Below are 15,095 nucleotides of genomic sequence, written 5' to 3'. Positions count from 1 at the left end.
TAAAGGTACATGCTTTTATTCTGAGCACATGGCCTCTGTGGAAACTCTCCCACTAGTGGAAACATCTTCTCCACATCCACTCTATCCACGCCTTTCACCATTCGGTATGTTTCAATGAGGTCCCCCTCCCTCATCCTTCTAAACACCAGCGAGTACAGGCCCCGTGCCGACAAACGATCATCATATGTTAATCCAATCATTCCTGGGATCGTTCTCGTAAACCTCCTCTGGACCCTGTGCATGGCCAGAACACCCTTCCTCAGACATGGGGCCCAAAATTGCTCACACTACTCCAAATGCGGTCTGACCAGCGCTTTACAAAGCTTCGGCGTTACATCCGCGGCCTACCCACCTCATGGACACAGTTTAAAAGCTCCCAGTCAAAGGCCGTGATCTGGATGGCCATCTCCATCATGTTCACTTCGTTGATCTCTGGGCCTTCATGGGAGAGCCGCTCAATGGTAGGAGGGGGAACCTGTCAACCAACGGAGAAACAACAGTCAACTTTGCAAAGGACATCTATAGACTAAAACTCTCGTTTGTTATCTTGTTTGTGACTGAACTTCAGCCAAAACGATACATGATAGCGCGACAATTTTAGGCCCACCTTACTCACCGTTGTCACTTTAATGGTAAAAATGGTAGTTTTGTTGAAATCGGCGTTATATTTTTTAAGTTATTCACATTTTAAAGTTTAAATCTATCTCCTAGGGAGGGGGGAGGGAGGGAGGGGGGTGGAGGGAGGGGGAGGATTATGGGGGTTGATGGGGATGGAGTGGGGGGAGGGGAAGGGGCGAAGGGGGGAGGGCTGCAGGGAGGGGGAAGGGAGGGGAGGAGAGGGGAGGGGAGGAGGGGGAGGGGAGGAGAGGGAGGGAGGGGGGAGGATAAGGGGGGTTGAGGGGGATGGAGTGGGGGGAGGGGAAGTGGGGGGAGGGGAAGGGGTGAAGGGGGAGGGCTGCAGGGAGGGGGGAAGGGAGGGGAGGAGAGGGAGGGGAGGAGGAGGGGAGGGGAGGAGAGGGAGGGGAGGGGGGGAGGGGAGTGGGGGGGGAGGGGAGTGGGAGGGGGAGGGGGAGGAGAGGGTGCTGCACCAATGCAGGAGTGGTTTGGGCCCAACGGGTCCACTTGGTCTAGTATTGCAATAAAAAGGAACTGCAGATGCTGGCTTACACCAGAAGATGGGCACAAAATGCCTAAGCAACTCAGCGAGCCAAGAAGAGTCTCTGGAGACAATAGATCATTGGCGTCCCGGGTCGAGACCCTTCTTCAGACTGATTGTGAGGTGGGGGGGTGGGGGTGAAATGTGAAGCTGGAAAGAGGGATATGGATGGAATGGGAGGGGAAAGAAGAAGGATAAAATGGGAATGTGGGATTTGGACATTGGAGGGTTGGGAGATGAGTGTAAGGTGATGGGGAATGAGGCACTGTGATGAATGTGGGAGAAATGTGTCCACATCAGGGGGGGGTGGGGGAGAGAGAGAGAGAGAGAGAGAGAGAGAGAGAGAGAGAAAGTGGGGGAGAGAGGTGGTGCTTGAAATAGTAGAAATTAAAGTTTGTTGGATTGTAGAAATCCATATCTTCTTCAAATCCCGTGGGATCCATTTCAACTACCTGAATTAGCAGATACGACATGGGTCTAATTCAATTCTAATACCTCTCCCTCAGCACATCAATGAAGTGTCAGCCTGGATAACATTGCAAAGAAGAATACTCAGGTAGACACAAAAAGCTGGAGTAACTCAACGCGACAGGCAGCATCTCTGGAGAGAGGGAATGGGTGACGTTTCGGGTCGAGAGAAGAAAGGTCTCGACCCGAAACGTCACCCATTCCCTCTCTCCAGAGATGCTGCCTGTCCCGCCGAGTTACTCCAGCTTTTTGTGTCTCTCTTCGGTTTAAACCGGCATCTGCAGTTCCTTCCAACACGAAGAAGAATACTTCATCCAAGGGTGGCATTGAGTCAGGAAGTATAAGAAAATAACTGCAGATGCCGGTACAAATCGAAGGTATTTATTCACAAAATGCTGGAGTAACTCAGCAGGTCAGGCAGCATCTCGGGAGAGAAGGAATGGGTGACGTTTTTGGGTCGAGACCCTTCCTCAGACTGATGTCAGGGGGGCGGGACAAAGGAAGGATATAGGTGGAGACAGGAAGATAGAGGGAGATCTGGGAAGGAGGAGGGGAAGGGAGGGACAGAGGAACTATCTAAAGTTGGAGAAGTCGATGTTCATACCACCGGGCTGCAAACTGCCCAGGCGAAATATGAGGTGCTGTTCCTCCAATTTCCGGTGGGCCTCACTATGGCACTGGAGGAGGCCCATGACAGAAAGGTCAGACTGGGAGTGGGAGGGGGGAGTCGAAGTGCTCGGCCACCGGGAGATCAGTTGTCTGCTCCTGTCCTTTTGTGCCCCAGTGATAAACAAGCATCAACAACAAATTAATGACATCATTGATGCACTTTCCACACCAGTCACTGGTACAGTTTCCAAAGTGATCCTTCCATGAGCAGCAATGGAACAATTTCAGAACAAGCTCAATGGCGCCACCTGCTGTAAGTGGAGTCGGGAGCGGCAAACAAAATCTCCCGGTTGCTAAACACTTTAATTCTCCTTCCCATTCCCACACAGACCTTTCCGTCCTAGGTCTCCTCCACTGTCAGAGTGAGGCTAAACGCTAATCGGAGGAACAGCATTTCATATTTTGCTCAGGCAGCTTACAGCCCAGTGGAAACAGGGGGAAACGATGCCCTGTTTCCATTATCATCAATATTTGTTTTTGCACATCTTTTATTCATTATTCTTTATCTCTCTACCTCATCGTCTATATCTCTCCTTGCCCCTTATCCCTAACCAGTCTGAAGAGGGGTCTCGAACTGAAACGTCACCCATTCTTTCTCTCCAGAGATGCTGCCTGTCCCGCTGAGTTACTCCGGCCTTTTGCGTCTATCTTCGCAGGAAACATAATGATCAATTTTGAAGTTAGACACAAAGTGCCAGTGTAACTCAGCGGGTCAGGCAGCATCTCCGGAGAGAAGGAATGGGTGACGTTTTAGGTCGATTGATTTACATTGAACAGCACAGGCCCACTATACAATGTGTGTGCCAAACTTGATGCCAAGTCAAAGCAGAAACGTTTTCATTCCTTAAATCTAGAAAGCCATTTGATGCATTCATTTTGCATTTTTCAATTGCCACACATATATCATTCCACTTTCCCCAGAGATGCTGCCTGACCTGTTGAGTTACTCTAGTACTTTGTGTCAATCTCTGGTCTGAACCAGCATCTGCAGTTCCTTTTCATTACAATCAATCAACAACTTCGGACAGTACCCTAGCTTATGGAAGGACTATTACCAGACTTCTGAACGGTCCTTCCGTTAGAAAAGACACAAAGTGCTGGAGTAACTTTGGTCTGATGTCACCTTTCCATGTTCTCCATAGATTCATATGAGGAAAGACTGGATAGACTTTTCATATGAAGAAAGACTGGATAGACTGGGCTTGTACTCGCTGGAATTTAGAAGACTGAGGGGGGATCTTATTGAAACATATAAAATTCTTAAGGGGTTGGAGAGGCTAGATGCGGGAAGATTGTTCCCGATGTTGGGGGAGTCCAGAACCAGGGGTCACAGCTTAAGGATAAGGGGGAAGTCTTTTAGGACCGAGATGAGAAAACATTTCTTCACACAGAGACTGGTGAGTCTGTGGAATTCTCTGCCACAGAAGGTAGTTGAGGCCAGTTCATTGGCTATATTTAAGAGGGAGTTAGATGTGGCCCTTGTGGCTAAAGGGATCAGGGGGTATGGAGAGAAGGCAGGTACAGGTTACTGAGCTGGATGATCAGCCATGATCATATTGAATGGCGGTGCAGGCTCGAAGGGCCGAATGGCCTACTCCTGCACCTATTTTCTATGTTTCTATGTTTCTATGCTGCCTGGACAGGGCATGAGATTATGTTTAGTGGAGTGTCCTGAAGGAGGGGGACAAAGGTCAAGGAGGGAGATACAAGAAACTGCAGATGCTGGGACGTTGAGCAAAAGACAAAGTGCTGGAGGAATTCATTGGGTCAGGCAGCATCTGTGGAGGGAATGAAGAAGCATTTTGAAGAAATGTTATCTGCCCATTCCTATCCTGACGGCATCTGACTCGTTGAGTTCCTCCAACACACACTTGGTGTTTGGTTCAGGAAAGAATTCCAGAGCTCAGAGCTTCCAGCATGTTGGATCAATGGAATGGACGGATGCAAAGGCCAGGATCGTTAGAGCACAAAGAGTTGTAGAGACAGAGGGGGGAAGGGAACGAGTGGGTTATCATGTGATGAGCCTTTGATGGCACGTGGCTTCTACTCGCTGGAGTTTAGACCGATGAAGGGCGGCCCAATAGAGACTCACCGAATAGTGAAAGGCCTGGATAGAGTGACTGTGGAGAGGAGGTTTCCACTGGTGGGGACCTCAGAATTAAAGGACGTTTGTTCCTTTAGGAAGGAGATGAGGAGGAATTTCTTTAGTCAGAGGGTAGTGAATCTGTGGAATTCATTGCTACAGAAGGCTACAGTGGAGGTCGAGTCAATGGATATTTTTACGGCAGAGACAGATAGATTCTTGATTAGTGCGGGTGTCAGGGGTTATGGAGAATGGGGTTAGGAGGGAGAGATAGATCAGCCATGATTGAATGGAGGAGTAGACTTGATGGGCCAAATGGCCTAATTCTACTCCTATCACTTATAACCTTATGACCTTATATCATTGAGAGAATGATGTTTAATGTGCCTGCTTTGTAATCTCACAAATGGGCACAAGGCAAAGGATGTTTTCTTTACGTCAAAGTGGTTCAGTTCTGCCGTGATGCCCACGTTCATGATAGGTCTCTGTGTTATCACCAGGTTAAGGGTTAGAACTGTGTTTTTTGTTTGAGTTTAGTTTAGTTTACACAGTGAAAAGCTTTTGTTGCCTGCGATCCGGTCAGTCAGAAAGAATGCATGATTAAACTCGAGCCATCCACAGTGTAAAGATGCGCGATAAAGGGAGTAACGTGAATGGCATATTCTGCTCCGATCACTAATGAACTTATGGAGGGGGATTTCAAGACATGGATGAGCATTGACCGGATAGCACGCAACAAAACTGTATAAAATAATCTAAACTCAAAACGAAACACAGCTCTAACCCTTAACCTGGTGATGATAACACAGAGACCTGTCATGAAAGTGGACATCACAGCAGAACTGAACCACTTTGGCGTAAGGAGAGCATCTTTTGGCTTGGATCCGTTTGCGAGATCACAAAGCGGGCAGATGAAATACCATCCTCTCAATGATATAAGGTTGAGCGTCGGTGTGACAGTAAGCGTCTGCCTCACCAGCGATTCCACCGACTCCTTCGTGCAGGCGAACAGGTGAGTGTTGATCCCGAGCGTCGTGAACACCGAGTCTTCATCCAGACGGAACGTCGTTTTCTCTGCAGAACGAAAACACAGTTTTGAACGTCAGAAGGTGAGAACGAACACAATGTTACTCAAGCAGGAGAGGGTTGAGAAGGAATCGCCCCTGAGAGTGTCACCGGCTGCAATTAATCCCCAGTGACGGAGACGGCCCCAGAGCAGAAGCGGCCACGTCGCGGGGCTGGAAACTGGAAGTGTCCTAGACAATAGACAATAGACAATAGACTATAGGTGCAGGAGGAGGCCATTCGGCCCTTCGAGCCAGCACCGCCATTCAATGTCTGATCATTCTCAATCAGTACCCCGTTCCTGCCTTCTCCCCATACCCCCTGACTCCGCTATCCTTAAGAGCTCTATCCAGCTCTCTTTTGAATGTATTCAGAGAATTGGCCTCCACTGCCTTCTGAGGCAGAGAATTCCACAGATTCACAACTCTCTGACTGAAAAAGTTTTTCTTCATCTCTGTTCTAAATGGCCTACCCCTTATTCTTAAACTGTGGCCCCTTGTTCTGGACTCCCCCAACATTGGGAACATGTTTCCTGCCTCTAACGTGTCCAACCCCTTAATAATCTTATCCTGAGCTAATTCTGCTACCACCACTCTACCGTACAAGTGACGGCTCCCACTGATTGTCGCTGGAAGCTTGAGTCCTTTTCAGGACGGACAAAGACAGTGATGTAACATTTGAAACATGGATGATGGACACGTTACTGATGTCTGAAGAAGGGTCTCGATCCAAAACATCACCCATTCCTTCCCTCCAGAAATGCTGCCTGACTCGCTGAGTTTCTCCAGCGTTAAATATGTCTACCTTAAGACATATTTAAAATCTCTGTTCGGTCAACTGTTGCCTGTTTCAATTTCAAATTCTCCTTAAAATTTAATTCCCATTTCAGCAAAATCATTCCAACCGCTAAAACACTCCAGTGCCTCGCCCCACCTGATGCATTCTGCCGGTTTTGCTTCTGCAAGTTTCAAATAATTTTAACTCTGTAGCACGTTCCTTTTATTACTGTTGTTTGTCCTGATGCAGAGAACGAGACCATTCAGCCCACTGTCTCCATGCTGGCTCCCAGCAGAGCCCATTCTTCTCACTTCACTGCTTATTCTCACTCACGTTATTATCATCCCCTCCTTGCCAGTTACCTGTTCATGGGTCATTAACGGCAGTCATTTAATCTACCAGCACGGCTTTGAAATCTGGGAGGAACCGGAACACTCGGGAGAACTCAGTGGTCACATAAGAGAACGTTCAAACTCCACGCAGACAGCGCCAAAGGTTGGAATTGAACTCATGTCTCTGGAGCTGTGAGGCAGCAGTACTAACCACTGCTCCACACTGCCATCCCAATCACCACCTTCCAATTTCCCTACTAAGTTCATGATACATTTTCCAAGATATTCCAATTCCCTGCATTGCAATCAGGATGTATTCATTCATAGTAACTCAACGCATCACAATCTTTCAATCCACTGTTTTCTAATTTACAAAGCTTAAAGCACTCCTGTCTCAGAATGAGCAGATTAGAGTCCAAAGGTGAAGATTTTGGCCGTTGCCCTGGTGCATTAGACGGCCACAGGTGCGGTTCTAAGATGAAGCGTTGAGATCGCCATTCCTCAGCAGTGATCGGGCAAAAGAAGATTAATTTCTATGTGCTTCCACTCCCCTCAACTAAGATAACTAAACAAATGTTCTGAAATCCACATTAGGCAGGAAATGGTTTTGGGTAGACTGATGGGACTGAAGGCTGATAAATCCCCAGGGCCTGATGGTCTGCATCCCAGGGTACTTAAGGAGGTGGCTCTAGAAATAGTGGAAGCATTGGAGATCATTTTTCAATGTTCTATAGATTCAGGATCAGTTCCTGTGGATTGGAGGATAGCAAATGTTATCCCACTTTTTAAGAAAGGAGGGAGAGAGAAAACGGGTAACTATAGACCAGTTAGTCTGACATCAGTGGTGGGGAAGATGCTGGAGTTTAAGAATAAGGGGTAGGCCATTTAGAACGGAGATGAGGAAGAACTTTTTCAGTCAGAGAGTGGTGAAGGTGTGGAATTCTCTGCCTCAGAAGGCAGTGGAGGCCAGTTCGTTGGATGCTTTCAAGAGAGAGCTGGATAGAGCTCTTAAGGATAGCGGAGTGAGGGAGTATGGGGAGAAGGCAGGAACGGGGTACTGATTGAGAGTGATCAGCCATGATCGCATTGAATGGCGGTGCTGGCTCGAAGGGCTGAATGGCCTACTCCTGCACCTATTGTCTATTGTCTATTGTCATTTGTTCATGCCTGATTGAGGAACATAAACAGGAGCTGGAAGAAAGCCTTCATCTCTTGGTCCATGCTCCATCACTCATTGGGGATTTTGCAGCGCCGGAGACCCGGGTTCCATCCCGACCGCGGGGCGCTTGTCTGTACGGAGTTTGTACGTTCTCCCCGTGACCTGCGTGGGTTTTCTCCGAGATCTTCGGTTTCCTCCCACACTCCAAAGGCGTACAGGTTTGTAGGTCAATTGGCTTGGTAAATGTTAAAAAATATATATAGTGTTTCCGCACTATATCTCTAAACTGAACTAAACTCAACTAAATGTCTCCAATCTTTTACCTCAGCACTATTTTCCTGCACCAATCCTACATGGCATTGTTCCCTGATATCTAAAGGTCTATCTGTCTCTATCTTATATAATATGTTCATTCAATGTCTTCACAGCCCTCTTGTTCCAGAAGTCTGAAGAAGGGTCTCGACCTGAAACGTCACCCATTCCTTCTCTCCCGAGATGCTGCCTGACCTGCTGAGTTACTCCAGCATTTTGTGAATAAATATCCTCTTGTTCCAGAATTGTGCTATTCTCTGGATACGTTTCTCAATTCTGCCCTGAATGAGCTTGATTTGTGCCAAGAGAACATCTGTGGAGGGCAATGGACAGTGGACGTGTTGGGTCGCGATCCTTCCTCTGGGCCGAAGGATTGGATGGGAGATGGACAATATATCGAGGTGAGGCAGATGGGGCACGAGCTGACACAAGACACATGATGACGCACAGGGTGGCAATGTGGCATAGCGGTAGAGTTGCTACCTTACAGCGCAAGAGACCCGGGCTCGATCCTGACTACAGGTGCTGTTTGTAGGGATTTTGTATGTTCTCCCCGTGAACTGCATGGTTTTTCTCCAGGATCTCCATTTTCCTCCCACACTTCAAAGGCGTACAGGTCTGATGGCTAATTGGCCTAGTATAATTGTAAATTGTCCCTAGTGTGTGCAGGAAAATGCAAGTGGGTGGGGATCACTGGACAATAGACAATAGACAATAGGTGCAGGAGGAGGCCATTCGGCCCTTCGAGCCAGCACCGCCATTCAATGTGATCATGGCTGATCATTCCCAATCAGTACCCCGTTCCTGCCTTCTCCCCATACCCCCTGACTCCGCTATCCTTAAGAGCTCTATCTAGCTCTCTCATGAATGCATTCAGAGAATTGGCCTCCACTGCCTTCTGAGGCAGAGAATTCCACAGATTCACAACTCTCTGACTGAAAAAGTTTTTCCTCATCTCAGTTCTAAATGGGCCAAAGGGCCTGCTTCCGCACTGTATTTCTAATTTCTAAACTAACCTAACCAATAGTCTGAAGAAGGGTCTCAACCCGAAACGTCACCAGAGATGCTTCCTGACCTACTGAGTTACTCCTACCTGATGGGTGGATCCAGGTGAGGTGGGGTGGACCGGTAGATGGGGAAGAGAAGGAGGGAGGAGGGAAGGGTGGAGATAATGACGGGAAAGCTGGGATGTTGTCGGAAGGAACTGGCGATGGTGGTTTAAACCAAAGATAGACACAAAGCTGGATGTGATCGGTGGAGGTAACCAGGTGCCACAGATGATATGGAATCTGATGGGAAGTGAAGGTGGAGGAGCGGGACCAAGATAAGGACAGGGCCTTACCGCCTGAAGATCTTATAGCGACCAGCATCAGGTTTGTCTGCACAGGCTCCTTTGGTTCTTCCTCGCAGTGTTGAAGCTTCTCGGCTACCGACAGCACGATGTCCTGCACCGACGCTGATAACCTGCTCTTGATGGTCACGTAGGAATGATCAGTAGCGTAAATACGGCAGAAAACTGGCAGGGGTTGGTTGGAGCAGAAAGGAGGAAGAGAATTAATATCAGTAGAAACTGGCACCTTGACAACTCGGAAACAGCCCCGGTCTGAACCAGACACAATAGTGACTTCTTCAACAACCTGGTCTTAGTTTTTGGGGAAATACTCAATTTCATTTAGTTTTGCAAATTCGGCAAACATTGCAACCGTCTTATAGCCATAGAGAGTCTTAGTTTAGTTTAGAGATACAGCACGGAAACAGGCCATTCGGCCCACCGAGTCCGTGCCGACCAGTGATCCATGCACATAAACACACCCTAGGGACAATTTAACAATTTATGCCAAGCCAATTAACCTCCAAACCTGTACATCTTTGGAGTGTGGGAGGAAACCGAAGATCTTGGAGAAAACCCACGCAGGACAGGGGGAGAATGTACAAACAGGGCGGCACGGTGGCGCAGCGGTAGAGTTGCTGCCTTACAGCGAATGCAGCGCCGGAGACTCAGGTTCGATCCTGACTACGGGCGCCGTCTGTACGGAGTTTGTACGTTCTCCCCGTGACCTGCGTGGGTTTTCTCCGAGATCTTCAGTTTCCTCCCACATTCGTACAGGTTTGTAGGTTTTATTGGCTGGGCAAATGTTTTTTTTAAATTGTCCCTAGTGTGTGTAGGATAGTGTTAATGTGCGGGGATCGCTGGGCGGCGCGGACCCGGTGGGCCGAAGGGCCTGTTTCCGCACTGTATCTCTAAATCTAAAATCTAAAAAATCTCAAACTCCGTACAGTCAGCACCCCTAGTCAGAATCGAACCCGAGTCTCTGGCGCTGTAAGGCAGTAGCTCTACCGCTGCCCTTAGTCATAGAATCGTACAGCATGGAAACAGGCCCTTCGGCCCAACTTGACCACGCCGACCAACATGTCCCATCTACACTCATTATACCTGTCTGCACTTGGCCCATATCCTTCCAAACCTATCCTATCCATGCACCTGCCCAAATGTCTTTTAAACTTTCACACCATTTATATGTTATCCCATTTTCTCATCCGCTCCATGTGCTCTAGAAGCAATTTTCAGAGGCCAATTAACCTATAAAAGCACATGTCTTTGGGATGTGGTAGGAAACCGGAGCACCCAGAGGAAACCCACACGGGCTTGGGGTGAACGTGCAAACTCCACACAGAGAGCACCCGAGGACAGGATTAAACCCGGGCCTCTGGTGCTGTAAGGCAGCTAGCTGCCAGCTGCCTCTACTGTTGTACAGAAATTATTTGGGCACTGGCTGATTATTTCCAGGGGGATGTGTGGAAACCAGTTATGAAACACTCATTCCGATAAAGATGTTGAATCACCACCTGCACCTTTCCCCCCCGACACAATAGCCGGACGCCACACCCACTGTGTGCACATTCCTGACTCACTGCTGAACTCAATCCAACTTGGTCGCTGCCGAAATGTGAGCCTACCCATCAGGGGTGTGTTTCAGTGACAGGAAACGCCCGCTAAATATAAGACACAAAGTGCTAGAGTAACTCTGCGGGTCTGGCAGCATCTCTGAACAACATGGATAGGTGACCTTTTGGTTCGGGTCTCTTCTCCATGTTCTCCAGAGATGCTGCCTGACCTGGCTCAATGGTTTCTCTATTGTCGCATGTACCAGGTGCAGTGAAAAACATCCAGCTCAGCAAAACCATCCCTGTACATAAGCACAATCCCCCAGTCAGTACAGAACCTATGGACCAGCCCACCGGGTCCATATACAAGAGGCGGTGCCATTTTGCAGTCCCAGCTGCAGCTACTGAGCAAAGATACCAGAGGAGCAAGATGAACCACTCTGTCGAAATCGCCTACACTTAAGTGTAGTACGCAAAGGAGCGTAACGACCACCATTTTAGTAGGCAAAACCCGCCGTTCGCTATGCCTCTCGCAGTGTAATCAATGTTTTGGGGGAACAGTATGTGTGATGATACCATTAAAATGCAGAATATGTCTCATCTATCAATTCACAGATTTTTGTTATTTTTCTTTTTAAATGTTTCTGCAAGTTTCTGACTACTAAAATGGCGCCATGACACACTACGGTTTTTAGTGTCGAGTGGTCTATCTTGCTCTGCTCTATTATCTTTGCTACTGAGTTACTCCAGCACTTGGTGGGTGTTTTTTTGTTGTAAACCAGCATCTGCAGTTCCTTGTGTCTACCCACGAAAGAGGGGTGGCTTCAGCAAGGCATCTATCAGGTGGGCGGCAATGTGCTTGGCTCGGCACAGGTGTGGCCTCAAGGGTCAAGCAATGGACACTTACTCTCATCCGTCCCACGCAGGGGCTCCCTCTGCTGGAGGCAGATATCAGTGCGACTGAAGTGACGGAACAGGGGCTTAATCTGTTGGAAGAAGAATGATAATGGTTAACGTGTTGACGAAGAATGCCAAGAATGTTAACATTTTCAACCAAGGGAGTTAATCTTCAACAAGACTGTTTGTGCTGACACTGCCGAATCATCCTACCACAACCAGAGAGCCGTCCTGAACTACGGCACAAAATGCTGGAGTAACTCAGCGGTTCAGGCAGCATCTCGGGAGAGAAGGAATGGGTGACGTTTCGGGTCGAGACCCTTCAGGGGTAACTGAAGCTGCCTTGACCCGCTGAGTTACTCCAGCATTTTGTGTCTACCTTCGATTTAGACCAGCTTCTGCAGTTTTTTTCCTACACTGTCCTGAACTACTATCTACCTCATTGGTGACCCTCGGACTATCCCTGTTCAGATTTACCTTGTTTACCTTGCACTAAACGTTATTCCCTTATTCATGTATGTGTACACAGTGGGTGGCTTGATTGTTATCATGTTATGTCTTTCCAATGACAGGTTAGCACGCAACAAAAGCTTCTCACTGTACACGTGACAATAAACTAAACTCAGAAGTTCTATTTCTGCTGACTCTACGATAGACAACTTGGAGAACTTTTCGCCGATACTGAACCTGACCCTCGGACTATCTCTAATCGGACTTTAATGGACTTTGCCTTGCACTAAACGTTATTCCCATTATCATGTATCTGGGCACTGTGAGTGGCCCGATCATGTACTGTCTTTCCGCTGACTGGTTTTGCGGTTGCAGCTCCTAGACTGTGGAACAGCATCCCTCTCCCCATCAGAACTGCCCCCTCCATCGACTCCTTTAAGTCCAGGCTAAAAACCTATTTCTACTCCCTAACGTTTGAGGCTCATTGAGGAGGCGCTGTGAACTGTTTGCGTGCTACTGTATGTTTCATTTTTTTCCTTAGTACCTAATCAGGTGTACAGCACTTTGGTCAACGTGGGTTGTTTTTAAATGTGCTATACAAATAAAATTGACTTGACTTGACTTGACTTGGTTAGCACGCAACAAAAGCTTTTCACTCTATCTCGCGACACGTCAAGTCAAGACCATAAACTAAAAGTAACACTAAACCTGCCAAAACAACTTTTCAGTTCCGTCATCGAGCACAGAACAGTACAGCACAGGAACATGACCTTCTGCCTACAATGTCTACATTGAACATGACGCCAAGATAAATTAATCTTATCTGCCTAGAATTACTTATGAAACTCCACTGCATTAACTCCTGTGGAATCACATCTTCCCTATAATATGATACAATCTGAAGAAGGACTCCCACCCGAAACATCACCTATTCCTTTACTCCAGAGATGCTGCCTGACCTGCTGAGTTACTCCAGCTTTTTGTGTCTGTCCACCAAATCTAATGTCTGGTATCATGATGTCAAAAGCATCCTGAAATCCACTGCTAACTGGTGAAAGTCTGGAGCTGTATTCACATCCACATATAGTTCACAAGGCCTAGAAACTGACCTGGGACTCCTCACGCCAACTTCAGATAAGCCATTAAACCAATGGTGTCTTCAAGCTATCAGTCAAGGCCAGATTTCCATACAAACTCCAGTCTTTGACCCGCTGAAGAAGGGTCTCGACCCGAAACGTCACCCATTCCTTCTCGCCTGACCCGCTGAGTTACTCCAGCATTTTGTGTCTACCTTCAATTGGAATCAGCATCTGCAGTTATTTTCCTACACGACTATTAATTCTACCTCAGCCACGGCACTACAGGTCATCTCTTGCACTATTGTGGCCTTAGTTTCTCCTTGTGTTTTTGCACGGTCTTTTTCTTTCCCCTGTCTTGTGGAATTTAAGTGTCATTTATGTTTATGTGTGTGGTCTGAGACGATGTGCCTGTGAGGCTGTTGCCAGCACGATTTTCATTGTACCTGTACCTCACCGTACATGACTTGACTTAAGTCTCCTCAATCCATTATGAGTTTAGTTTAGTTTAGTTTCGAGATACAGCGTGGAAACAGGCCCTTTGGCCCACCGAGTCCGCACCGACCAGCGATCCCCGCACATTAACACCATCCAATACACATTAGGAACAATTTACATTTGTACCAAGCCAATCAACCTACAAACCTGTATGTCTTTGGTATGTAGATTAGCTTATACCGAAGAACGTCACCCATTTCTTCTCTCCTGAGATGCTGCCTGACCTGCTGAGTTACTCCAGCATTTTGTGAATAAATACCTTCGATTTGTACCAGCATCTGCTGTTATTTTCTTACACAAAAAGGTGGAGTAACTCAGCGGGTCAGAGGGCATCTCTGGAGAAAAGGAATAGGTGACGTTTCTTCAGGCAGAAGGGTCTCGACCCGAAACTTCACCTATTCCTTTTCTCTAGAGATGCTGTCTGACTGGCTGAGTTACTCCAGCTTTTTGTGTCTATCTTCTGTTTAAACCAGCATCTGCAGTTCCTTCCTACGCGATAGTTTGTACTGTTTCGGTGTTTACGGGGAATTTGCAAAACGATCGGAAGATTTACCTGTTTCTTTCTCAAACAGCTGCAATCCTCAGGTGGTCTGCCAGAGAGATAGATAAAAGGAGTTAATGCCAGACCTGCAACATATTGTGGCAACTTTACAATGCTTGATACAGAAGAACAGTTAAGCACTCAGGGAACACCCACATTAAGTTGTTCGCACTTAATAGTGAGAATGACGTTTGCCACTTCAACAAATCTGGAGGTGATTTATTTGTTGTGAAGTGAACAGAGGCAGTGACTTTACAGAAACCATAATCAGGGTGGTACAGTGCATAGACCTGCAGCCTGACAGCGTCAGAGACATGGGCTCGATCCTGACCTCGAATGCTGTCTGTGCGGAGTTTGCACGTTCTCCCTGCATGGGTTTCTTCCTGCTGCTCCCACATCCCAAAGACTTACGTATTTGTACGTTGATTAGCCCCTAGCGTGAAGTGGAGTTCAATGCTGTCGAGACAGCTGAGGTAAAGTCCCTCGGCAGGTTGTAGGGACCGCACTTCGTAGTCAGATATTCAAGGTCTAGGGTGCGTGAACTCACCAGGACTGCCATGACTGAGCACCATTAGGTAAATGAACTGAGCTGAACTGATTTAGTGTCCATTCACTGGTCCCTCCAATGTCCCATTTACCAGTGCCCTTGTCTAATGCCCCATTTACTGGTGCCCTCCTCTAATGCCCCATTTACCAGTGCCCTCCTCTAATGCCCCATTTACTGAT

At 47.6% G+C, this 15,095-nt stretch overlaps 1 protein-coding gene across 1 annotated transcript in view; it reads right to left on the bottom strand.

Moving 5' to 3' along the window:
* Nucleotides 1–15,095, bottom strand: part of rapgefl1 (Rap guanine nucleotide exchange factor (GEF)-like 1) — a 108,983-nt gene that overhangs the window by 23,004 nt on the left and 70,884 nt on the right. Inside the window, exons 6-10 of the mRNA XM_078424438.1 lie at nucleotides 14,382–14,418; nucleotides 11,815–11,893; nucleotides 9,364–9,537; nucleotides 5,353–5,450; nucleotides 353–475 (exon numbers count right to left, since the gene is read on the bottom strand). Coding sequence (XP_078280564.1) covers nucleotides 353–475; nucleotides 5,353–5,450; nucleotides 9,364–9,537; nucleotides 11,815–11,893; nucleotides 14,382–14,418 — 511 coding nt within the window. The remainder of the gene's footprint in view (nucleotides 1–352; nucleotides 476–5,352; nucleotides 5,451–9,363; nucleotides 9,538–11,814; nucleotides 11,894–14,381; nucleotides 14,419–15,095) is intronic.

Source organism: Rhinoraja longicauda, chromosome 29 (genome assembly GCF_053455715.1).
Source record: "Rhinoraja longicauda isolate Sanriku21f chromosome 29, sRhiLon1.1, whole genome shotgun sequence".
NCBI lineage: Eukaryota > Metazoa > Chordata > Chondrichthyes > Rajiformes > Arhynchobatidae > Rhinoraja > Rhinoraja longicauda.
This window is presented reverse-complemented; position numbering and strand designations above follow the sequence as displayed.